The sequence below is a fragment of the Thunnus thynnus genome, chromosome 2 (genome assembly GCF_963924715.1).
Source record: "Thunnus thynnus chromosome 2, fThuThy2.1, whole genome shotgun sequence".
Taxonomy (NCBI): Eukaryota; Metazoa; Chordata; class Actinopteri; order Scombriformes; family Scombridae; genus Thunnus; species Thunnus thynnus.
This window is the reverse complement of record NC_089518.1, coordinates 9171560-9199188: the sequence shown is the minus strand read 5'-3', so window position 1 is coordinate 9199188 and position 27629 is coordinate 9171560. Positions and strand designations below refer to the sequence as shown.

The following is a 27629-nucleotide window of genomic DNA, read 5'->3' as shown; positions in this document are numbered from 1 at the left end:
TTTATTAGAATTTTTTTTTTTCTCATTCAGATTATTTCAACAGACATCAATGGAAGCAAAAACAGTTTTGTACATTTTATCAGTACAATGTCTTACATGTTGCATTATGGCAAAAGGGAAACTACGGCCAGTTTAGAAATTCATACGTATTATTCCCATGCTCTAAGATGGTTCAAAATGTTAGTGAACATGAACAAATCTCTCCCAAATCCAAAAATTATTTTGCTAAAATTATTATTGTGATGTCATCTCATAATGTCTGGAGCTTTTCCAAAAACAATGAATTGAGAAAGATGTTATAGATAACACTGAGAACACCCAGGGGGATGTTCTGAGTATACGGTAGGGTTGGGCTGATGGGCAATGCCATCGTTCATCGCCAATGGCTGACGGTCATAAACCACTGAGCCTCTACCATCATGACATCGCGTTTTAAAAGCCCTCCCATTGTCTGTCCATCTTTTGTGTGGATTAAATTACTCATATTGGCTTTTTACTCACAGAGCTTTTATTGCACTTACAGTAACGCAACGACTGTAGTTGTCGTCAACTCAAGTACTTCACGTGGTTCACTGTCTCTCCTCTGCTCCACTCAGAGGACACACACTCACACATGCAAGGATCGCTCAGCGCCAACTGTGCTGAAACAGACGAGAGGAGAGAAACTTAGCACAACCATAAATGACAGCAAAATGCAGTAATTTATCCCACCCGATATCATTGTCCATTACGATGTTTCACTGTGGACATTGTCATATGCCAATTCTGTAGACATGTAGTATACAGGTACATTTTCTTTTTCAGATATGAAAGGTCACTATAGAATAAAGCTTACTTGCGTATTTAAATATTATTACAAAATTAGTTTCACATTCATTGTCTATGAAGCAGCCCCAGACTTTATTGCAGGTGGCATCAGAAATTTGAGTCTCACGTCTCTGGTTTGTGGCTTTGGGAGGAAGTAGATCACGTTCACAAATATCAGAAATGGAGGTTACACATGTGCAAGTCTCAAGTCTTAACCTTAAAGGCTCAAGGAAGGCCTAAGTCACTGTGTTTAGACTCAAGTAAGCCAAGTCAAGTCACTGCTAAACGTCAAGCAAGACAAGTCAATTAAGTCACAAATCAAGTCACCATGAAAGAAGCACTTAAAACACAAAAGAACGGGGTACAATGGCAATCCATGTCATGAGAAAATGGCAACACGAAACAGTATTCTATCTGATGATTACTTTTTTCTGCTGTGGATTGTGTAGACTAATACATCCATTCATTTAGATCACTGAAATTGTTCAAACGTCAAGCATCATCAAGGAAAAATACCATCTTGTTTGCCTGATCTTGAAGGATTGCATTCGTTACACAGTTGACTAGAGAGAAGGAGAGACCATTCTGCTGTGGTTGAGTTACATTGACTTTGAACTAGTGAGGGACCTCGAACAGAATAATGAAGCTCTGTCATGAAAATCTGTCATTCATAAGATTTCTTGTCTAAATCAGAAATGGTCTGGTAATATTAAGCTCAACTCAAGCTCAGCGCAGGTATGGGCAAATGCTTTCAACAAGCTTTCAGCTCAATCCTGTCTTGCATCGTTTTCTAGGTCCTGGTAGACACTGTCTTTAAAGCCTGGGTTGCACACACTACACTAGAAGTTACCCTATCATGTCTCAAAACGTTAACTGTCCGTGCTCAATAGCTACAATAATGCAAATAGGCAATTCGGCTAAATAAAAACTGTCAAGTCTTTTCGAGTCATCTGCCTTAAGTCAAAGTCAAGTCGAGTCTTACTAGTGTTAGTAAAGCAAGTCGTAAGTCCTCAAATTTGCGACTTGTGTCCAGTCATGCGACTTGAGTCCCCCACCCCTGACAAATATTGACTGAACTTTCCTTGGCCATGGAAATAGGGGCTAAATTCAAAAACAGGAGCTAAATTTCTTCCACAAACAAACAAATAAGCTAATACATGATCAGTATTAACATACAAATGTGAATCTGCGTGCTAAAAAAGTCAAGTTCATATGTGCAGATTGAAAGTCACCCACTTCCTTTCAGAATTCCAACGATGGCTGTGATCCTCTGCGATGAGCCTCAGCAAGCCTTGTCCTGAGAATACAAAAACAGAAAATATGTATCACACTCTTAGAAAAGCCTGCACACCAACAGGTGGCAACGTTGTTGCCTGTATTTGTTTCAGTATACACACAATGTCAACTTTGCCTCCTACCCTCACAGCAGTGGCAGAGGGGAGCCATGAGGATGCAGCTCTAAAGGAGTGCTGTTTGCCGCTTAAACAGAAATTGAGCATGATCAAACCTAGTCTCTTTTAGTGCAGGGACATTAAGGGTTTAAAAAGGTCTGAAATTAAGGTTGGAGCCAGATCAAGCTGTTCTTTAAATGTGATCAACAAAATCTTAAAACCATTTGTAAAACTGACTGGTATCCTGTGTTCGGATGCTTAATTTACAGTGATGTAGTAGTCTCTACATTTGGAACCAGTTAAAACTCTGGTGCAGTGTTGCACAAGCTTTAGGCAAGAGAGTGATTTTCAGTTTTTGACTTGCAATACAGTGATTGAATTATGTAGAATATATAGTTTAAAATTTAAAAAAACAACAAATAACACATTATATATAAAATAACATGATTAATCCCTATCATCAATACAGTGAAAATTCTCAAAATTACTGATCATCTAGCCTATCAGTGGAAACTGAAATCTTGGTGCAGATGGCCAACATTAGTTTAACATAATTATGTATGGATTTCTTTATTGTGAATATGTAGTTAATTTACATAGCAGTCAAAGTATGCATATCCATGCTTCACTGACACACAGGGTTGGGAGAAAACAGACTTGAAGCTTAAAAAGAAGAGAGCAGCAGAATAGCAGGTTTATCTCCCATGCAGCATACGCACTAGGGCTGGCACTTTTTCCCAAAATAAAGTTCAAATGAATTCACAGTGCTATGGAATTCATTCAAATTATACAGAACATTAGCATTATGTCATTTATAGGCAAAAAATAGGAAGTTAGGCGAGGTTGTGTAGCTGCTGGTGCTCTGATTCTTTAGCCTCGCTTGGATGAGAAGCTAACAGGTGACTCCATTCGTTGTGTCAGCAAACAGCATTATCTTTATCGATAATTTTGCCATTGATAGAGTAAAATCCAAAATGCTTACACACAGCGCTTCTTAGGTGCGTTAGTGTTGACATAATCTGAGTTTCCTCCAATTTTCATCGCACTCTCTCTACCTAGCACTATGTCATGCAATAGTTCCAGCGTGACAGTGCGGTTTAGCCACTGATCTATATAATGAGTGAGCTAGTGCACACACCTGGTAAACAGATAGTAGGCCTCGGTCATGCAGTGTAGCACCCAGAAGCAGTTCCTTAAGCTCCACTTGGCTTTCCCCTGGCTGAGAACCGCCATCCCGCAAGGTTGTGACGCTGGGTATGACCATGGGGATGTTGAGGCCCGGAACCTTCCAATAACCATGCAGGTCGTATGTGAAGGCTGTGCCTGGGAAAACCATGCCAGCGATGCAAAACAACTCAGGAATAGGCTGGAGGATGCAAAGTTCAAATAGTAATTATCATGATTAAAATACTTATTTTATCAATAAATTTGTGACACATTGATATACAAACATTACATTAAAACATACATATTTTGAGGTGTTCTGTTATTTTCCAAGTGTATTACAACTGTATTTCTAACCCCAACTACGGATTGTCTCAGCTTCTGCCATCTGGTAAACGGTACCACAGCCTCAAAGCCCTGATCAGCAGGCTCCGAGACAGTTTTTTCCACCAGACAACCAGGCTTATAAAAAATGAACACTAATTGCCTATCTGCTCATTACACACACACTCACACACTCACACAGCAGTTTACATACACTAACGTCACACTATACATATCACTACCACACTGTAAGTCTTACTGCATTGTGTTTCTTTTTTAAATGCTATATTGCTGTTACTGTGCCGCTATATTGCTATTTGATTGTTATTATTGCTAGTTGTTGCTGCTGCAAAGTCGAGGAACACACACACTAATACTAACTTAGCTGGTAGGCAGCAGGTTACTGGTAATGTATTTACTAGCAGTGAATAGGAGCAGCTGGGCGGTCTAATGTTTCTTTAATTAATGATATTAGTAACTTATCAAGCTAACTGACTAAACTTATTAACACTAGCATACTAGCTTACACGCAAAGTCTGTCTCAGGTCACAACTTCCCACAGTCTTTTATTTAATGTTTACAGGACAGAATATGAGCTTAAATATGTAAATGGTCAACTGACAAATCTAACTTATTTAACGTTACTATGACTGATGTAAGATTCTGATTCAAGGCTAACCTTAATAGCTTCATTAGGACTGGCATAACGTTATGTTATCTGACACCACACAGACTTGCTTAGTGCATGCAAAAAGCAAATGCTAACGTTAGCACTGCTGACTCCACATACATTTTAAAATTCTGACAATTATGCAACGTCCACGCTTTAGTTATATCAAGTTGTAATTAACTTAGCATTGCTATCTTACTTTCCTTTACTGTTGCCCTTGGGGTTAGCTCAACTCATGACAAGTTCAGTTCATATCTCTCTTTGTATGAAACTTCACATGAGGAATAACAAAATGATTAAGTTACTTTACCTTTAGTGAAAGCTGAATGTGAATCATCATCCTCAAATCAACAGGCTTGGCAAATGACTTGCGTGACTTTATCTAGAGAAATTGTATCTCTGTAGTCTCTGCGCCTCAGACAGAGGTCAACAAAGTGAGCGTAGATTCAAACAATTGAATGTTGCGCAGTCATTGGATGAATCACGCCGGGAGGACCCGCCCCCAGAACTCAACAATATCATTGGTTGAGATAATCTCCCTGCTGCGTGATTCATCCAATGATTGTACAACATTCATTTGAATATGTGCATACTTTCTTGATCTGTCTGAAGCACAGAGACTATAGAGACATTTTCTATGTTTAAATTTATGGGGTTTTTTTCAACTATTTTAAGGTCTTACATCCATGTCTTACATCACTTCACCCCCATATTACCCACATTATCAAAACTCAAGCCTTGCTTGAACTGTTGAGTCCTAGCATCAAATCCGAGGCTTTCATACATCTATCACCTATTGCTAAAGAAACACAAAAAACATTTGTAAACCATTGTAAAGCTTTACTCATATTGAGGTCCCTCTTTATTCACCTTATATTGTCTCTGCTTTTTGCTCTTTGTTCCCTTCGACCTGTAGAAATGCTGGAGTGACCTAAAGATTTTAGGGAGCAGTAGGACTGCAATGACAGCTTTGAATTTTGTAGAACATAGACTGACTGTTTGGGTCTTAAAATTTAGAGAAGAAAAATTAGATCTACAAATTATTGCACCTTCACAAGGAAAAAACTCATGGATGGTACATATGCAATTTCAAGTTGTGGTCCAACATAATGTATTGGGAGACAGCTTCCAACATTTTTGAAGTGGATTTACAGCCTTTATTATAGCTATTATAGATAAGAGACCAATAGGTTTATACAAAAATGTATGTATGCGAATATGTAGACCAATCATGTGCAAAACCTCCATAGAACATACAAATGCATATACATCAATAATACACATATTCATAAAAAACACCAGAGTTCACACAATGCTGATTAAGCCTATAACTGCCAGATAAATCTCTCATTTGCCATTATACAGATTTTTTAATCTGATGTCGGTGGCAACATTCTTGTGCCGGTGAAACGACTCATTTTGCAGGGGTTGCGTGATGCTCAAAAAAATGTATCCACTGTTTTACAGCCACAACAGTAGAGTAGCAACAGAGTATTCTGCGGCGGAGCCTGTGATGTAAGCAAGTGTTGATAGTGTTTTTGTAATTACTCTCATTGCCGGGGGGAGACAAAAGTCCCACAGTTGGGCTTTAACTGTATGAATACATGATATTTTTGAAGGTATATCAACTGTATACAATCTGTAACAATTATTGCATTGATTGATCCAACTATACTTAGAAGAGCCCTTGCTTGTGGGTTGCCTCACTGAACTGCGGAGTGGCTGAGGCCATGCAGTGAGGGTTCATGTTCAGGCTAGGTGAAAGGCTCCTACAGTGCTTAAAAAGGCATGGTTGGTCCTACCTGTCTCAGTACTGCTGTTAACCCCTCTTCATATAACTACTAAGCTAAATACAAGTCCTACTCTACCGCTAGGAGTTGGCAGACCACTATACCAACATCTGTGATTTATTCATGTCTATGTAATTACAAACAGGCAAGGGACATAATTGTCAATGTCAATCATTAAGAGATTTTCAGTCTCAACAACCAGGATGGAACATAGGAGACAACAAACACACATTTTATGACCATGTGATTTTGATATGTAGCCCCAACACCAATATGCTGTGCATCAAGACCTAAATACAATAGCTCTCTTTAGCTTCAAATAGCCTATAAGTGGCAGGTTCTGAAGAATGATGGCAGTGTACACACAATATATAAAATATTTCCCTCTGAAGAAGAGCGTCAGATGGATATATTGGATAGTTAATTGTAATTACTGTCAAATACTGTTTATATACAGTAAATCTCATACATTAATTGGAAAAGTCCGTAGATATATTGGATAGTTGCTTGTAATTACTTTCAAATAATGTTTATATAAAGTAATTATTAAAATTATGTTTTTGTAAGCCATTTTCACATGATCCTATTTTTTTGTACAGTATAAAATCAATATTTACTAGAAATTTACTGTAAATAGATGAAATAATAACATACAATTAAAGCCTAAAACACTCAAGACACCATTAATTGGTGTTAAAGTAGGGTAATTTGAATATAATTTTACATAACTTTTTTGTGTTTTCCATCCAGAAACCTGTGCTTTGATGTGACATTCTGAAGGATAAATTGGGTAATTCTATGTATTTACAAAAGAATACTGTCTAAAACAAGCCTTCATTTAAATTAAGTAATTTTAAGGTATTTCTTCAATGTTTTTCTTTTTTTTTTTGTGGAGATTTATACATTTGTTTAACATTCTAGCAATATTTTATAATGAATTTTTATTTTACAATAGTTGGACTGTAAAAATGCAGATAATGTCTACAATAAATATCTGTATTTTTAAAAAAAGACTTTCTACTGTTTTTTTACTATTTATTTTTTTTTACATTTTTCTTACATTAAATTTAAAGTTTTGCTGTAAAAAAACAGAAAGTTGCCTTAATTTTACATTCAGTAATAGGATATGTATTTTTTGTATTTTTTACATAGGATTCAATGTAATTTAACATTCAAGACCATTAAGTAATTGAATAATCCTGTTAAAAAACTATAATATTCCATTATTTTAATTTACAGATTAAAGCCATTATTTTATGGTGAATATTTTTATAAAAATAATTTTGTGTTTTTATGGCATTTACACTTAATGTAGAAAAAACAAAAAACAAAACAAAACTGTAAAATAATACAGTAAATTTCTTTGAAATAACTTTTTTTTACAGTGTAGCTAAAGTCATACTGCTGTTCAAATCAGGTGATTATCTAACAACTAACTATCATCCAATATCTGTTTTACCTTTCTTTTCTTAAGTTCTTGAGTAACTAGTATATTCAAGAGTAAAAAAAAACTTATTGATGAGAGCAACTGTACTGTACAGCCATCAATATAGTTTTCAGAAAAAAATGTCAACAGAAATGGCTCTTTTGCAGATTGTTCATAAAATCTTCACAGATTTAGATAATAAAAAATCCCTCAGTATATTTTTAGACCTTTCAAAGGCATTTGATACTGTCAATCACAACATCTTTTATGGTAAAATGACCAAAATATGACTTTCATGATGTTGCTCTAAAATGGTTGCTTGGTTATATAAGGGGCAGAGAACAGTATGTATCCATTAATGGGCATAATTCAAATAGAGCTAGGCTACTTTGTGGAGTACCTCAGGGTTCTATCCTTGGACCTCTCTTGTTTTTGATTAACATGAATGACCTACCTAGGGTCTGCAAAAATGTACTGCCTATTTTATTTGCTGATGAAACAGGTCTTTGGTTTCATGTGAAAACTTTAGCACACTGATTCAAGAAGCAAATGAAGAGCTGTCATCTATTTCCAAATGGTTTAAGATGTACAAACTCTGTCTCAATACAAAAAATCTAATTTTATGATATTTTGTAACTAAAATACAAACAAATACAAATACAAAAGCAAAAGCCAAAATTTTCATAGACAACATTGAAATAATTCAGGTCCCTCACATTAAATTCCTAAGAGTCATAGTAGATGAAAAATTTACACGGAAATACGATATTGAACTCGTCTGTAAAAAGACTGTTGGGCTTTGACTATCAGTAATAATTAATGATTATCAAAGATAATTATTAATTATTAAGATCAATAGAAATTATTAGTAATAATTAATAATAACAGGGCACCACCCTGCGGTCAGGGAAAAAGATAGCAAAATTCAGTCTCAACTTTGATTAATAATTAACTTAATAACTATAAGCAAAATCACTGTATCAATAGCTAGTTAAGGCTAAGGGATTTTGGAGTTCTTTGCAGAGCAGAGGTTGGCAAAACTCATTCTTGTGCAACATTAAATAGACAGCATGTGTATCCAAAAGCATTTATTTACAAAGATAAAAGAGCAAAACACACAATATGTAATCTAATTTAATGTACCTATATACAGGTGTATGTGTGTGTGTGGGGAAAACAATGGCTAAAAGATGGCTAAAAAGTCACTGAGCTTATAGCATGCAGACAATATGGCCGACAAGGAGAACCACAAAAGTCCAGACCATGTGGTTTCTTGAAAGTATGGGTTGCCAGAAGCAAAGTGTAGGTTTCTGTTCAAGCCCAATTGGTGTAGGATATAGGTGGCAGGTTAGGAAGAGGTTAGTTGCATGCAATGCCTAGTTATTGGATGTAACATGTGTTAAGTGTGCTAACATTAACTTAGCAGTGTGACTGCAATAACCAGACTATGAATAGGACATCACAACAATAGCTCAATGAATAACATTAGCCAAATCAATACATGTACAGTACATTGAGTTAAACAGTCTTGCTAAGCCATGCTATGCTACACTATATGTTACTAGGCTAGTTGTGCGGGTCAGAGGGCCCAGGTCACTCCTTTGTGCAGTCCTTACAGTGTTAGCGACAAGCTAATTCTGCTTTGTGGCTCCTGTGCTTGTTGAATCAGCCAGCAGACTTGTGTGGTAGCTGCTGGTATTAGATAACTTAGTTACTAAGTCTTAGGCAGGTTCTTGTGTCTTCTGCCGTAAAGAAGAGAGTTCTGTGTGTGTCTGCTGTAAGCATGCCACATGAGAGAGCAGAGAGTTGAGCAGCAGAGCTGCTTCCACAGCAGGGGAAAGGGAGAGAGAAGAGGGGAATTTTTAATTTTGTTAACCTGGGTCACACACTTCGGTGTGAACAACCACAGACTCTGGGGAAATTGACTTTCTTGAGGACTCCCTTTGTGTCTTGAAACAAGTCAATTGGTATATTGAGTAGAGTTTGTTCATTGATAATTAATTCCTGTATTTTTACTTTTTATTACAGCTTAATTTATACTTATATTATGTATTGTAATACCGTTTGGACCACTTCATGTCCCTCTCATCTCAATAAGATTTTCCTAATCCAAAAGAAATTTTGGAGAATGATTAGTTCTGCAAAAAGATGCAACTCGTCTGCTCTTCTCTTCAGAAAATACAAACTTCAATCGATTTTCATTGCGAACATACACCACACTTGTGTATGCATGTATAAATATGTACACTTAACTCATGACTTGCCAAGCGCTTTCCAGAATTTTTTTAAGTCTTCCTCAGTCATTCACTCATGTTCCACCAGACACTCTAAGGACTTTTATCTTCGGTATTGTCACACTTCCATTAATCAATATACACTGAAATACAGAGGACCATCTCTTTGGAGATGGATCTACTTCCATCATTACAGTCAACATCTACATTATCATTATTCAAAAAACATCTGAAAAGGACTCTGATTCGCAAAGATTTATAACACTTCATGGATTTCGTTGTAATGTATTGCAACTTGTAAACAAACTTCTAGGCAAATTGAACATTTCTATCAATTTTGTATTATTGCTTATTGTTGGAACTTCGATGTTGATGCAATCTTTGTTTTTATCTTTTCTCTTTTTTAAGTATGACTATTGATATTCAAATAGGGGATGTATTAACACAAGCAATTTTTGGCTTCTAACCTTTCCTCCACGATGTTCAACCTTTTTTTAATGCTTATTGTCTTTTATATATTTATATGTGCAAATAAAATAAACTAAATGCAACATTTCAACCTGCCTGATAATTATTTGAAATGATGGTCTTCATTAGGCTAACATCATATGTTAAATACTTGGGAGCTTGCAAATTTCAATGTGCAAAACAGCCTCTCCTTTTATTTTAAGAAGCAAAATACAAATATTGTTGTGTGCCATCCCCATGTTTTACCACCATGGGGATGTGCCATCCCCATGGTGGTAAAACATGGTAAATGTGCTTGTGGATTGATTGATTGAATTTAACTGGATTATAATATGTTACACTAACTTTCAGGTGGTGGCCAACTACTTTGGTGTAAATGAAACTTTTCAGCTGCTGCCTGCCTTCAACACTGACCATTTCACTCTGAGAGGAAGACATAAAGTGCAGACAAAGATACAAGACAAATCATGTAAATGAAAACTACTGTTCCCTGAAACCTGTGAAATTTGACTTGGATTTTGTGCATTATTTTCAGTATGTATGATGGAATATGTGTCTTTACCAATAACTGCACTTCTAAACAGGTGGACTAGGAGTATCAGCTTTGACTGGACTCATAGTCGGAGCTGTTCTGGGAACTGCCATGCTTATAGCATTCTACTTTTTAAGGTAACAACAGATTAACTTGTAGTGATGTTTAATTTCTAATGTTTTCTAATTTTATAGGGTGTTCTGTCGGTTATATATGGTTTTGTTGATGTATATTGGCAAACATGCATCCACCAGGGAAAGGGTAACTGCTAATATCAGTTTGTAAACTAGATAGCTAACTATCAATCAATCAATCAATCAATTTTTATTTATATAGCGCCATATCACAACAGAAGTCATCTCAAGGCACTTTTCACATAGAGCAGGTCAAGACCGTACTCTTTAATATACAGAGACTAGTGAGCTGCAGCACATTGAAACCCCTGAAAACTTACCTGCAAATGTCATCATCAGACAGTTTAAATGCTAGGTGGTGTGGTTCTTATATTTCAATACCAATACTAACAAGACACTAGTGGTTTGTCAGCTACAGTAACCAGCTGAGGTTTGGTTACATTCTGTCTGGGGCTACTGGCTCAGCCTTAAAGGTACAGTGTGTAGTATGTGTGGTATTTAGTGGCCTCTAATGGTGAGGTTCTAGTTTGAAACACTCTGCCGCTCACCCCTCCTCTTCCTAAGACTTTGGAGAAGTTCCAGGAGCTACGGTGGCCTTCAAGGTCAAGAAGCTATTTGCTGAAGATTTCATCGTCCACGACAGCTTCGAGTACTTCTAACAAGTCAAGCGATGAGGTGAAGATGTATTTAGTTATTTAGTCTATAATACTGTAGGTTATAGCTCACAAATAAGATAGCAATTATGAGTGTTTTATTGTTTTGGTAATACAAGCTAACATTAGCAACGTAATGCTAAACAAAACTAACGATTTTTTTTTTCTAGCGTTAGGTGTTATTGATAGCGAGAAAGCGTTGGCAGGATAACGTTACATATTTTATAATCCATTTGCAGAGTCAATTACGAGAGGTTAGAGGGAGAGGGCGAGGTAGAGGTGCTGCTGCATACACGGCCAGGTGAGGGAGGAGAGCAAAAACCGGCACCGCAGAAGCAAGAGAAGGAGAGGAGAGGCTGGAAACCCTCTAAAGGGATTGAAGGGAAGCGACTGAGGTTTGTAACGTCATTTATAAAATTGTTTTATTATATTCCTATCTGTTCTGCACGATATTAAAAATACCAATACAACACAACGTGGTATTTACATAGCAGCTCTGTGCTTTACATTACTGTAGTCTGTATAGTTTGATGTGATATTGCAGTGTAATGTGAGTCAGTAGCCCCTTTTAAACAGCCCGTTCAAGGCGGGAATACTGCGCCTGTAATCCACCTAGCTGTTCTGTGTAGCCCGTATTCAGACCAAATCAGGCGGTGTGGCGTACAGCTGCAGGGTTGAGGAGGTGTGTGGGGGTGTGGGTGTGTTTGTGCTTTAGAACCTAACCGCTGTAAAACAATCAGAAAATAAAGTTTATTGATCTGATTCACCGGCTTCCTATCTACCAGCGCTCTCTCTCTTCATTCACTCTCTAGCTCCCTCGACAGTTGCTCTCTCTCTCTCCCTCTCTTTTTTTTTAATGTGTTGAGAAGTTGACAGAAAAGTCTAACTTTACTTTTAACATTATCACATGAAGAGAAATGTCCTCCCCTTGTCCTAGTAATGTCTTTGTTCTCTCTCAGAGTTTACAGCTGTGATCAGTCTAATCTTCATCAATGCCAGCATGCCATGTAAAACCACATGGAGGCGGCTTTATGCTGGCTTTGTGTGGTTCAGTGTAACAAAGCAAAGGCCAATCCTCTTTATGGCTATAATGCGGGTTTTCTGTACAAAAGAGGCTACTGAAAACATCAGCAACACTACTGAGTGATTATATAAATACTATATAGGAACAATATCATGCAGCAATATTTTGACTTTTTCAAAAATCATGTTATTGTTGTAGACATGTTTTGGAACACTGGACAGCCTACAATCCATATTCTGCACTACCATTACCATATTTCCAACATATCATGAAACTTATAACTTATAAAGCCTTATCTGTGTTTTTCCTGTATTTTATTTTTTCAGAGACTTCTTGAAGAGATGACCTTGGAGGAGCACAGGTAGCTCACCAGCGAGCTCTTTCAGAGGCAGCAAGGGTTAATTTTTGATGTCTTGATGATGCATCAGTGCAGGCATGGTGTCCCACCGTTTGCTGGAGTTCCAGGGGTACGATCGTGTACTTGTGGTAACTGTAAGGACATGCCTATGGACCATGAGAGGAAATGCTGTGGCCAGGACCCTGCAAATTGTGTGAGCCTAATACCACACTTCTCCCAGTACTGCCTTGAAGAAGACTTTTTACGCATTCACAGGCAGTACCGGGAGGATATTACAGTATAAGGCCAAACCAGGAAGCCTGGGGATGACAACCAGGAGTACGATTATGCTACCTATAGACATTTCATCTATTTACAGCATGGCTCTTTAGGCCAGGGAACTTGACTTGTCATCCCCAGTTGCTGTGTTTGGAGGGTCCCTGATCCTCCAAAGACAGTACACTGGTTTCACACCTGGCCTCTGAGTTTCCTTCCAGGCCCTCTGGAACATCCACACAGTATCTCAGGTACTCACTCACCTGCCTGTTCATCATCAAGGCTCATATTTATTTGTTACATTTTTGATATTTTTTTATTTTTATACTTGTTTTATACATTTTCTATATTTATATATTTTCTGTATAATTATTACATTTTTTGTTTATATATTCACATTTGTTCAATTTAAATTTCCAAATTTACCAAATAAAAGATATTCATCAGATGTACATGCTGTAATTATTGCAATGATATACATATTAATATATACTGCAGTCAGTATATTGTCATTACCACTTCCACCATTAATTTATATTTTCATTATTTATATTTTATAAAGCAACATAAAACAGTGGTGAAATTGGAATACCAATGATCCTCAGAACAGGGCATTGTAGTACATGTTACGGACAAATTTTCATTACCACGTCAGGTTATGTAAACTGTAATTTACTAGTTTGAACCACAAAAATAAAATGTAAAAAACAACACTAAGAATAATGACATTTGTAATATAAATATCCTTTATTTAACAGAAACATTTTTGGACATCCTTTTCAATCTGGACAATAAAAGGATAACATAAACATGCAGCTTTTACTGTTCAAACACACAAACATTTTGACAGCTTATTCTGTGTTCTTCAGAGTTGACTCTGATAAGGACAGAATAAGCTACCGAATCATTAGTCTGTTTGAACACTAAAAGCAGTGTGATTAAACGTATCTGATCACCGTCCAGCAGCCTAATTGCTGCGCATCTAATAGCTGACCCAAGGGTCAGACCAATACCACACCAAAGGTATTCAATTTCTGTGGAAGACAGTATCATTACACATAAAGTAAATTTACTTCATAAGTTTTATACAGTTATACATGTGAAAATAATGCTGTTTAACCAAGAGTAAGACTTACAGAGTAAGTGAATATGCTACATACAAACAAATGTGTATCACTCACCTAGACCTCTCCTGACTTGTGTCTGCAATACTTGTGATATGGCAGGTGCAAATGTCACAGACATGGTAAATAATGCCAACCCATAGTGCCTGAGAAAAATAAAACAGCACAATGAAAAGTCCCATCACATAGAAATGAATGAACTTACTATTAAAAATCATCTATCTATCTATATATATATATATAGATGTATGTATGTTATGTGATCACCAGAAACTGCTCGGTTATGTTCACTGTCTTACAACACCACCAAAAATAGTTAACAATGTCTTTCAGCCAGTTGAGGAGAATGGACTGTCCTTTTATGTTTACTGCCTTGAGGGGAGAAACAAAACATACATAATTTCAGACAAGGGTCTTCAACCGTATTCCACGGAGGGCTGACATTATGCAGATTTTCATCCCAACAACAGACTAGATCAGATTATTTCATTGATTAACACACTTTCAGCCAGAGATGAATAGCTATTCAGTGAAATCAACTTTTGTTGTCTTTGATTGTAATGAAAACCTATGTACTCCCAGCCATCAATGACACATGGTGAAATACCCCTGACCTATTACACAGTCACTTTTGGATGAAGATATGAGCAATACCATGCATCAATGCTGCAGGACCTCTCTCATAGCTGGAGAAACAACAGCAACATCAAAAAAATAAGTGCTACATGACATAGTCACATACCCCTGTAATACATTATGTTACGTCCTAAGATGCTAGCAGCCTTGGCTGGCCTGGATAAACATACCAAAATAAATAACAGAAAAATTAGACATTTAACTGATAAATGTAAAATTAAAACCCTGGTAGCAATTACATATTTTTCAACATTGAAATGGGGAAAAGGTTACTTGTGTTGGACTATAAGCTAAAAACGTTGTACATCATCTAGGTTTTGAACCGTTACCATCGGGGCGAAATAAATATACATTACACTCTTACTTGTCCAGCAGAAAACAGGCAACTTCGGCGTCAGTCTGCAAATATTTCTTTCTCATCAGGGATTTCCATCTGGGAAAGGCAACACCAATGTTTATCCTCGTCTTATGCTGTCGCTTGTCCCGATTTCATTTAGCTTCTTTGTGTTTTCGTTTCTTTGATGACGACAATTCACGCTCCTGTGATTTTCCTAAATAATAAGTATGATCCTCAATTTATCAGATTTTGGGGAGTGGGCCTCTGTGGAGGGAGACCCACTCCCTATGTGGGTATAAAGGGCTTATTCTAAGGTAACGAAAACACAACAATTATTATTTTCAGCTGATTAGACACTAATTTAAACATACTTATAAATATTCTATTCAATTTTTACCAAGTCTGTTCTGTTAGATGCCACTAAATACTACACACTGGACCTTTAAATGTTTTCTTTCATTTATTTAAACATTATTTTTGGCTGCAAAAATGGAACTGAAAAAATATGATTTTGCAATTTAGGTCTTGTTTTCATTGTTGTGACTACCAATTATAAAATGTCTGTTACATATAATTGTGTGTTGTATAGAAGAAAAACTGCATAGTTACAGCTATAGTTCTGTACATGTACATGCAGGTCACTTAGCAAAATGTAATGGACATTTACAACACAGTGTAGATCATCATTTTCAAGTTTATCGTGCCAAATAAGTAAGACTGTTTTCTAGCCATTGCATCCCTAACTCCCTCTGATTTTGATGAGTAATGTTTTACGATAACTGAAAGGACCAGGTTCAAGAACAAAATTTCTCCTTTAATGTAATTCATTCCTCTGCAGAAAAAACTACAGGATCACCATTGAGCGTCGCACACACAGTGAAGAGTGCGACACAAGGAAGCACCACCAGTTACGAGAGGACTCCATTAGATCGAACTTCTCAGCAGCATAATCGATGGCAGTCCTTTCACACATCTGAATGTGACCAAAGACTTTGCAATTGTTGCCAGTGGAGCCATGCTGTTAAAAATGAGACATTTCATGTTTGTATCCTTAAATGTTTTCACTTATTATAACTCAAGACAATTGTAGTCACAGTCGCAAAGCACTACTTACTTGGATTTCCACCTGTACAAAGTTAAAGGATTGTATGGATGTATACATTGGCATTCACTTGTAGGGTGGGGTTTATTCTTGCCTTTTAAGGTTGGCAGGACAAATAGAGGTCTTGTGTTTAGGGGTGTACAAAGTTAAAGGATTGTAGGGATGTATACATTGGCATGCAATTGTGGGGTGGGGTTTATTCTTGCCTTTTAAGGTTGGCAGGACAAATAGAGGTCTTGTGTTTAGGGGTGTACAAAGTTAAAGGATTGTAGGGATGTATACATTGGCATGCAATTGTAGGGTGGGGTTTATTCTTGCCTTTTAAGGTCGACAGGATAAATAGAGGTCTTGCGTTTAGGAGAAACTTTGAGAAATTAAGCTGGAGCTAACTGTACATATATATATATATATATATATATATATATATATATATATATATATATATATATATATATATATGTGTGTATATATATATATATATATATATATATATATATATATATATATATATATATATATATATATATATATATATATATGTATGATATATATAGGCTATAACCTACTGATTTTAAGCTACTGATATTGGGTTTTCTGTTCAACATAACCTTGCTGAGATCCAGCTGTCTCCATACAAATCAAATTGCCTGCATAAGAAATTGTGGTACTTCTATCTAATAAAGGCATACCTTACAAACAATGCTTTATTAATGGTTAATAAATTATTCACTAATGCTTTATACATAAGTAGTAAGCCAGAAATAAGAACAACGGGATGAGAATTATTTTTAGCAAAACTGTTATGTTTCCAGATCTTAGCATTTACTTTGGTGAGTAGAGTGTTTTCATAATGAGTGGAACTGATGGCCAGGGATACATAAATAGTAGTAGGAAAAATAATTTAGAAATTGTTTTCCGTAAAAGAGCTAACTAAAAAGATAGAGCAAATTTCCTGCTTGATGAGAGTGATCATCTATAGGTAGTTTTTACAACCTGGTGATAGGGCTGTGCAATATGACAATATATATCATGTGACAATAGACGTTTTTCTTATTGTCTTTATTGCTTATTTTCTTGTGTTGCAAATCATACTCTTTATGGCAGTATTTTTCATTTGGAGTCTGTCCATGTTTTGCGTGGATTACATTAATAAATTACTTTTCTTGGCTTTTTACACACAAAGCTTTTATTGCACTTAGTCACGTGCATGAATGTGTACACAACACACACCCTCTCCAAAACCACCCTCTTCCTCTCCTGTCTCATCTCAGGACACCGTCTCCTGCACCAGCCCCCCCATCATCCTCCCCCAGCACTAACTCTTTCACCAACCCATCTCCACATTTCAGATCCTGGCTCACTGATTCCCGTTATCACAAACTTCAGGCCAAAGAAATGTATCTCCGTTCCTAAATCTACAGTAAATGGTAGCAACCTTATCCAGATTACCTGCAATCATAAATCTTCACCGCAATCCACTCTGATCAAGATGGCATTAATCAATGCTAGGCCAGTGTGTAATAAAACTTTTATCCTAAGGGACACTTTTGTTTCTCATGATCTGGGCTTTTTGTTTATTATTGAGACCTGGATGAAATGTGGTGACAACATGGCCTTGACTGAACTGACTGTGACTGTCCATGGACTGTGACTTTGTCAGTGCACCCAGGATGTCCGGTTGAGGAGGAGGCCTAGCTGCTGCAAACAGTTTATCTGCTGCTCCGTGGACATAGGCAAGTTTAACACTTTTGAGGCAGACATGATAAGGATTGGTCTTACTCATCCTTTTTACTGTATGTTGATTTACCGCCCACCTGGCTCAAATAATGGCTTCCTAATTGAATTTGCTGAGTTTTTATTTTCTGTGGTTGTTAAACTTGCCAAAGTTATGATAGTTGGTGACTTCAATATTCATGTTGATGAAGCATTAGATAAATTTGCCGATGAATTTTTAAGCACCACTCAATCTTTAAATTTAATGCAACATGTATTAGGGCCAACCCACAATCATGGTCACACTCTTGATTTGGTTTTAAACTTGGGTCTGAATCTTAATACCCTATGCATCGATGGCTTTTTTGTGTCCGACCACAAATGTATTATTTTTGACATTGCCTTCAATGCTGACACCCAGTCCATCAAATGCATTCTCAAAAGCCACTCTGCAGACAAATTTGCCTCTGTCTTTGCAGATCTCAGTAAGGATATTACTTTACCTATTCAGACCAATGACTTCATCTGCTCCTTTAATAAGCTGTCTGTCAACCCTAGATGTTGTTGCTCCACTGAAAAACAAAACTATCCATACAATTAACTCATCCCCTTGGATGAACGATGACATACGCTGTCTTAAAATAGAGTGCAGAATGGTTGAGTGTAGGTGGAAAAGCACTAAACTTGAGGCTCATTTTATTCATATGAAAGAACTACTCTCATCTTTTAATAAGAAAGTGAAAGTGGCAAGAACTGTTTATTTTTCTAATCCAATTGATTGCTACAAAAATAAAACCATGCTTTATTTAGCACTAGTGAACCCTGCCCTTCCACCTGTACCAGTCTTTTCAAATAATGACTGTGAGATGTTTTTATCATTTTTTGTAGAAAAGGTCACTGATATAACGTCAAAAATATTGCCTTCTCGTACCCCTGGAGCAGACTGTCGAGCTTATGCTTCTCTACTGAGCCATTTTAGCCCAATATCATTGGAAGATCTTGCAGCCATTGTCTCCCAAATGCGCACCTCTTCTAGCTCTCTTAATATTGTTCCAACCTCTGTTTTTAAAGATGTTTTTAGTTCATTAGGATCATGCTTACTTTATATTAGCTGATTATTTTAAGCATGCAATTACTCAGCTACTTTTTAAGCCAAGCCTCGACCTATTGCTTCCCAATAACTACAGACTGTTATCCAAACTTCCTTTTTTTCCCAAGGTCTTGGAAAAAGTAGTGTATAAACAAATTATACAGGTCCTGGACAGCAATGAAATCTTTGATAAGTTTCAGTCTGGTTTTCATGTAGGGCACAGTACTGAAACTACTCTGCTTAGGGTTTCAAATGATGTTTTAATGCACGCCAATGCTGGGGAATGTTCAGTTTTTATTCTGCTTGACCTAAGTGCAGCTTTTGACACTGCTGACCGGGACTGCCCTTGACTGGTTATCCTCCTATCAAGGACTGGATGTCAGATAACTTCCTCTACCTTGACCCTGACAAAACAGAAGTCCTTATTATAGGCCCTGAGTGCATTTCTGAAAAAGTACAGTAGTGTATTGGTCCATTAGAGGTAAAATGTTAAGCAAGCCTCAAAAAACTTAGGAGTCTTCTTTGGCCAATGCATTAACTTTGAGTGTGAATCTTGTGAGTTTTCATGGGACACTGTTTCCATGGCAATGCAGCGAATTTGGATTTTTCGACATGAAAATACAAACTGTTATAACTCGACAAACACATCATCAGATTCCAAAATACCACATGCTTGATAAGAGTCCTGGTCTGAAGACATGTAATGAATCATAGTCACAGCGCCACCTAACTACTCATATCAGCTTAACCCGATCCACTTCAATTTGGTCAGCTAAGATATAACCCATATACCCTGATGATGCTTAATACTGAAGCTTTGGAGTTTTCATCAAATGTTGTTGCAGGAAGGTGTTTTTGAGGGGCTAGAGATGCTTGAAAACTCATGAAACTTGGCACACCCGTCAGAAGTCCCAAAACATGATATCTGATATGGGTCTGGGGCTTGAGTGTAGCAAAATGGCTCGAAAACGCCCCCTAGAAAATTTCAAAGTCAAAGCCCCCTCCTTTAAATTTGAACGCAATTTGGCAGTCACATGTATCCTGTCCAAATGCACAAAAAAGCCTCTTTGATCCATACACTAAGTCCAACAGTTAGTCAGCCATTTTGAATTAACTTTGCAGTTTTTGCTCCGTTTTTGCAATTTGCAAGCATTTTATTTTAACAAAGTCTTCAAATTTGATGGGTGTCATCTTAAAACATGTGCATTGAAAAGTTATCAAAATCCTGACTTTTCATGGAATGCCCTTGGCGTTGTGTGCCAATAAATTTTCATGTTTCACAATGGAATACAAGACTGGAGTCCAGGGCTGAACACATCTACATGTCAATTTTGAGACATAGTCATAGTGCCACCTGCAGAAAACAGGAAGTCAGAATTATGTGACAAAATCCAATCTAAATGGAATTTACAAAGTGTGGTCGACACAACACATGGCAAATTGACATATAATTAGTGTCTGCTCTTTAGCTCCACATAGTGGACACAGGAAGTGGTATATAACCCCTTTGTGTAACATCAGATATTCATCACACTGCATATGCATGTCAGGCAACCTTCATTAATTGTACTGCTGAATGAATGACACACTGCTGGCAACAGGAAGTAAGCCTTATGTGACAAAGTTCCTTTGATTTACATGAAATTTAAAGTGTGTGGTGTACATTTGATATACATCAAAATATAAGGTTTTTCCATTGGCCCTTTTGGCTACACTGACTCAAACCATGCCACACTGATTTGCGTTTCTGAAATGAAATTTGTCTATCCACCGTTTTACAGCTGAGACTTTGACCATTAGTCACAGCCATGATGTATACAATCTGCTTACCTTTAATGCCTTAAAGAGGGTAGCCCTGTTGTAATGGGCTGAAACATCTGCTGTGCTGCGCTGATGTGCCAAGTCAAACCAAGAGAAGCCAAGCCAACACATATTGGAAAAGGCCTAAAAATATACATTTTGTGTTTTCTAGCACCACATTGTGGACATAGGGAATGATAGTTATCTCCTACATACAATGTCCAACATTCAGGAAAATGCATAAACCCCGAAGTACATGACAGTGTGAGAGCCCGATCATCGCTGCTTGCAGCTTTGATTAGAGCCCGAGCACTGACAGTGTGAAGGCCTTATTGTAATTCAAGGAATTATTAGGGCCCAAGCACCTAGTGGTGCAAAGGCCCTCTTGTATCAGCAGGAATTATTAGGGCGAAGGCACTATTGTATTCCATGTCTTTGTTTGTTTCTTTCTTTCTTTATTATTACAGGACATCAGACCTAAATTTGACCCCCTAAACATGCTCAAAAACTGGTGAAAAATTTGATAAAATGTAAAAATTAAGCCCCAAAGTGCCATAACGTGCTCTCTAGCATCACCTATGTAACTAAAATGGCCACCACAGCCCATAGGAATGTTGTAGAGAGATCAAACCAAAACTCAATTATTTGTCTCATCGAGATCTATAAATCATACCCTGACACCCCTGACCTAAATACAACAGGAAGTCCTCAATTAACCTTTGCAAGTAAGACTTTGCCCCAATTTTGGCCCCCGAACAAATGCTTTCTCCTCCGAGGGTGTTTATGGCATCGGCTTCAAACTTTAATAGATGACTTATGACACTATACTGAAAAAAAGTTATTAAAACCTTTGTAATAACTCGAACGGTTTGGATTTAATAACCCCTGAAAGTTGCAGTCCCACATCACCCTTACAATGTAAAACAATGGGGAGGCATGAACTTTGTGTCAAACAGAGGCTTCTGACATCTAACCTATTAGTCTGACCACTTTCAAACCTGTATCAATGGATTCGCCACGAAATTTACTACTAAAATATGATTTTTAATGTTAGATTTGGCCAAAGTCATGGGATTTATGAGATTTCACAAGAGGCGTACTCTAAAATCCTCCTCTCCAACTGCTCCTGGTGATGTCACTCCCTCAGTGCTGTGAAACATTCCACAATAAACACTCATTATAAAATCACAAGAGGACCAAGCAAACACTTTAAAAGTCAAAGTCTTAATATCTCAAAAACAGTAAAAGATAGAAATTAAAGCTGCAAACAGCAATGAATGGGCCCTCGCGCCTCCATGCACTCCGGGCCACGACACAGTTGAAGGGCTTCTGTCACGGGCATGTAGATGTCTTCAGACCTGGGCTGTTTTCAGACAATGCAAGAAGGAGATAAACATCACTTCCTTTGTCCACTGTTTTGCCTGCTGCTGGGGCTGCTTTGCTGAAATTTCGTAGGGGACGCTATTCAGCCAGTTTTCATCACTGATGGAATATTGTCATGTAGATGCGTTCAGGCTGTGACTCTTATCAGACATGTAAAGTTTGATGCAGACTGGAGCATTTACAATAAAGTTATAGCAACTTCTTCTGTCATGGTGAAGCATCAAATCTCAACGGTGCGAGGATGAGAATTTTCTGCAGGGTGAGACATGTCTGTCTTGCTCACACCTGTGGCATCAAAATTATGCAAGTTTTAGGCCCGTTCACTTGAATTTCAATTAGTAAACAAAACTCTTTGTGTGTAAAATGAATTAATTTCCTAATTTTCATCATGTTTATTTTTAGAAAAGTAAAGACTTTTAACCCACATGACCTGGTCAAAGTTTGATTGAAATGTATACTGTCAGGTGTGGAGAGACAATAAGTAACTGCAGCTGGACAAATACTCATATATTTGAATTGTCTCTCTTTTCCTCTCAGTTGGAGAGGAGAATGTCACTCTTCTTGTGAAATCTCCTCATAAATCCCATGACTGGCCAAATCTTACATTAAAAATCATAGTTTTTGTAGGAAAATTTGTCGCGAATCCATTGATACAGCTTTCAAAGTGGTCAGACATAGTTTAGACATCAGAGCTATTTGTTTGACACAAAGTCCATGCCTAGAGATTGCCTCCCTATTGGTTTACATTGTATGGTGTGATGTGGCACTACAACTTTCAGGGCTTATAATATCTAAATCGTTCGAGTTATTACAAAGTTTTTAACAACTTTTGTTCAGTACAGCCCTCGGAGGAGATAGCGTTTGTCCAAAATTGGGGAAAAGTCTTCCTGTTGGATTTAGGTCAGGGGTGTCAGCATATGATTTGTAGGTCTTGATGAGCCCTTAGGGCTCAGGCACTAATAACAAACTTTCAAAATAAAAGCACACCACACTTGCAAGAAATATCCCTCATTTTTAAAAAGCAAAATGATCTGATCCCGATGGGCCAGAGTGCGAGGTCCTGACCTACGCTGCTTGCAGCTTTAATTAGGGCCTGAGCCCCAAAGGGGCGAAGACCCTATTGTATTTCATGTGTTTGTTTCTTTCTTCCTCTTCTTGTTAGGGCCCGAGCGCTGACCAGCGCAAAACCCTCTTGTATCCTAAGGAATTATCATTATTAGGGCCCGAGCGCTGACCAGCACGAAGCCCTCTTGCATACTAAGGATTATTATTATTATTATGAGGGCCCGAGCGCTAACCAACACGAAGCCCTCTTGTATCCAAAGAAATTATTATTAGGGCCCTAGTGCTGACCAGCGCGAAGCCCTCTTGTATCCAAAGGAATTATTATTATTAGGGCCCGAGCGCTGACCAGCACGAAGCCCTCTTGTATCCAAAGGAATTATTATTAGGGCCCTAGTGCTGACCAGTGTGAAGCCCTCTTCTATCCAAAGGAATTATTATTAGGGCCCGAGAGCTGACCAGCGCGGAACCCTCTTGTAACCTAAGGAATTATTATTATTATTATGAGGGCCCGAGCTCTGACCAGCACGAAGCCCTGTTGTATCCAAAGGAATTATTATTAGGGCCCTACTGCTGACCAGCGCGAAGCCCTCTTGCATGCTAAGGATTATTATTATTATTATGAGGGCCCGAGCTCTGACCAGCACGAAGCCCTCTTGTATCCAAAGGAATTATTATTAGGGCCCTTGTGCTGACCAGCGCGAAGCCCTCTTGTATCCAAAGGAATTATTATTATTAGGGCCTGAGCGCTGACCAGCGCGAAGCCCTCTTGTATCCAAAGGAATTATTATTAGGGCCCGAGCGCTGACCAGCGCGAAGCCCTCTTGTATCCAAAGGAATTATTATTATTATTATTATTATTATTATTCTTATTAGGACCCGAGCGCTGACCAGCGTGAAGCCCTCTTGTTTCCAAAAGGATTATTAGGGCCCGAGCGCTGACCAGCGCGAAGCCCTCTTGTATCCAAAGGAATTATTATTATTATTATCATTATTATTATCATTTTTATTATTATTATTATTATTATTATTGTTAGGGCACGAACGCTGACCAGCGCGAAGCCCTCTTGTTTCCAATGGGGTTATTAGGGCCCGAGCGCTGACCAGCGCGAAGCCCTCTTGTATCCAAAGGAATTATTAGGGCCTGAGCCCAAAGGGCAAAGACCCTATTGTTTTTCGTGCGTTTGTTTCTTTATTATTATTAGGGCCTGAGCCCAAAGGGCGAAGACCCTATTGTTTTTCATGCGTTTGTTTCTTTATTATTAGGGCCTGAGCCCAAAGAGCGAAGACCCTATTGTTTTTCGTGCGTTTGTTTCTTTATTATTATTAGGGCCTGAGCCCAAAGGGCGAAGACCCTATTGTTTTTCGTGCGTTTGTTTCTTTATTATTAGGGCCTGAGCCCAAAGGGCGAAGACCCTATTGTTTTTCGTGCGTTTGTTTCTTTATTAGGGCCTGAGCCCAAAGGGCGAAGACCCTATTGTTTTTCGTGTGTTTGTTTCTTTCTTATTATTAGGGCCTGAGCCCAAAGGGCGAAGACCCTATTGTTTTTTGTGTGTTTGTTTCTTTATTATTAGGGCCTGAGCCCAAAGGGCGAAGACCCTATTGTTTTTCGTGTGTTTGTTTCTTTCTTATTATTAGGGCCTGAGCCCAAAGGGCGAAGACCCTATTGTTTTTTGTGTGTTTGTTTCTTTATTATTAGGGCCTGAGCCCAAAGGCCGAAGACCCTATTGTTTTTCGTGTGTTTGTTTCTTTCTTCTTTCTTGTTACGCCACTTTAACTCTAAATTTGACCCCCTAAACATGCTCAAAAACTCACCAAATTTGGCACGCACATCAGGAATGGTGAAAAATTTGATAAAATGTAAAAATTAAACCCCAAAGTGCCCTATTGTATTTCATGTGTTTGTTTCTTTCTTCCTCTTCTTGTTAGGGCCCGAGCGCTGACCAGCGCAAAACCCTCTTGTATCCTAAGGAATTATCATTATTAGGGCCCGAGCGCTGACCAGCACGAAGCCCTCTTGCATCCTAAGGATTATTATTATTATTATGAGGGCCCGAGCGCTAACCAACACGAAGCCCTCTTGTATCCAAAGAAATTATTATTAGGGCCCTAGTGCTGACCAGCGCGAAGCCCTCTTGTATCCAAAGGAATAGACCCTATTGTTTTTCGTGTGTTTGTTTCTTTCTTATTATTAGGGCCTGAGCCCAAAGGGCGAAGACCCTATTGTTTTTTGTGTGTTTGTTTCTTTATTATTAGGGCCTGAGCCCAAAGGGCGAAGACCCTATTGTTTTTCGTGTGTTTGTTTCTTTCTTCTTTCTTGTTACACCACTTTAACTCTAAATTTGACCCCCTAAACATGCTCAAAAACTCACCAAATTTGGCACGCACATCAGGAATGGTGAAAAATTTGATAAAATGTAAAAATTAAACCCCAAAGTGCCAAAATGTGCTCTCTAGCGCCACCTATGTATCTAAAACGGCCGCCACGGCCCGTAGGAATGTCGTAGAGAGATCGAACCAAAACTCAATTATTCGTCTCATCAAGACCTACAAATCATACGCTGACACCCCTGACCTAAATCCAACAGGAAATCTGCAATGTCAATTTCAAAATACGATTTTTTGCCAATTTTGGACCTTGAATAAACGCTATCTCCTCCTAGGGCATTAATGGTATCGGCTTCAAACTTTAATACATGACTTATCACACTGTGTTGAGCAAAAGTTATTAAAAACTTTGTAATAACTCGAACGGTTTAGATTTAGTAAGCCCTGAAAGTTGGAGTGCGACATTACACCTTACAATGTAAACCAATGGGGAGGCAAATTCTGGGCATGGACTTTGTGCCAAACTGGGGCATCTGGCGTCTAAACTATAAGTCCCACCACTTCCAAACCTGTATCAATGGATTCGCGACGAAAATTCCTACAAAAAAATGTAATTTTTATGTAGGATTTGGCCAAACTTATGGGATTTATGAGGATATTTCACAAGAAGATCACTTTGAAATCTTTCCTTCCAACTGTGAGGGAGAGAGAGAGAATGGGAGGGGGGGATGGGTAAAGTAAACATCTACTGCCTGTGACAGAAGCCCTTGGACTGCACCACACTCCACTTACTTAGTGCTTTTACACATGTGACAGCAGTGTTCAATCCTTACTTCTTTTCAAGGAGCGCATGTGCTCCTAAATGAAAGAAATTAGGAGCATACATATAACTTCAGGAGCACACTGAAAAATGTTCAAGTAAGAGTTTCTTACAGAAAACAATTCATTTCATACATATTTACAATTTATCACATACATATTTAAACTCTCTCTCTCTCTCTGTGTGTGTGTGTGTGTGTGTGTGTGTGTGTATGTAAATCACAATTTGCTGTTTTTAGGGGTGCTTGATTATGGCAAAAATTATAATCACAATCATTTTTGTTCAATATTGAGATCATGATTATTTAACATGATTACTTTTTGCCTGTCATCTTCTCCAATTGCTGTTGTTCATACATGCACATATTTTTTCTAACTTGGCTGAGGAGACTATTACACATCTAATCATATATTGTAGTAATGATTAAGAAAAACTATAGCCTATATGAGGGAAAAACTCAGGAAGGCTGGAGTTCCGGAGCTCCGTATTAAAACTGTAATGGACCTGCCATGAGGGTGGAGCAAACTCCATTTCCAAGAATGCTTTGCGATTTTCACACCTCAGCAGGGAGCAGTCAACATCGGTCCCTCATTGGCGGAGACGCTCCTGCACAGCGGAGCGTCCTGAGGACGCAGCCATGACATCACCACCCCTTTATAAGCGAGCACGCCCAAACTACACGTCTTTCCCATGTCACTGAGCTAGGGGTAACTCCTGTTCCCCTGTGAGTTAGCTTGACTACCCCACGAACATGTTTTCCCCTCATCCAAGACTCCCCTCGTCGGACGAGACGAGACTTTGCCCGTGTTCACCCGAACACATTCCTGGACCCGAGAGAGACCGCTGCTGCAACCAGCGTCCTCAAATTCCCCCGAGAAAGAGGAAATGAAGTTACTTCGGGATAACGTGGACCGGCTCTGCCCTGCGCGTCTTCGCCGAGTCGTCTCTGCTGTTCTCTCCGCCACTCCACTCAGAGCCAGCTGCCGTGTTTTCGCCGACCTGTT

General features: G+C 38.2%; 2 protein-coding genes across 2 annotated transcripts in view; one reads left to right on the top strand and one right to left on the bottom strand.

The window, feature by feature from the left end:
- npr3 (natriuretic peptide receptor 3) overlaps window positions 1-16811 on the top strand; it is a 70493-nt gene extending 53682 nt beyond the window's left edge. The window contains exons 6-8 of the mRNA XM_067602067.1: window positions 10626-10743; window positions 10859-10943; window positions 16166-16811. Coding sequence (XP_067458168.1) covers window positions 10626-10743; window positions 10859-10943; window positions 16166-16277 — 315 coding nt within the window. The 3' untranslated portion in view covers window positions 16278-16811. The remainder of the gene's footprint in view (window positions 1-10625; window positions 10744-10858; window positions 10944-16165) is intronic.
- LOC137191731 (bromodomain adjacent to zinc finger domain protein 2B-like) lies at window positions 26-4848 on the bottom strand. The gene is made up of 4 exons (XM_067602079.1): window positions 4667-4848; window positions 3337-3564; window positions 2044-2104; window positions 26-636 (listed from the first exon to the last, which is right to left on the bottom strand). The coding sequence occupies exons 1-3, from the start codon at window positions 4694-4696 to the stop codon at window positions 2090-2092; spliced, it is 273 nt and encodes a 90-aa protein (XP_067458180.1). The 5' UTR covers window positions 4697-4848; the 3' UTR covers window positions 26-636; window positions 2044-2089.
- Window positions 16812-27629: the final 10818 nt, after the last annotated feature.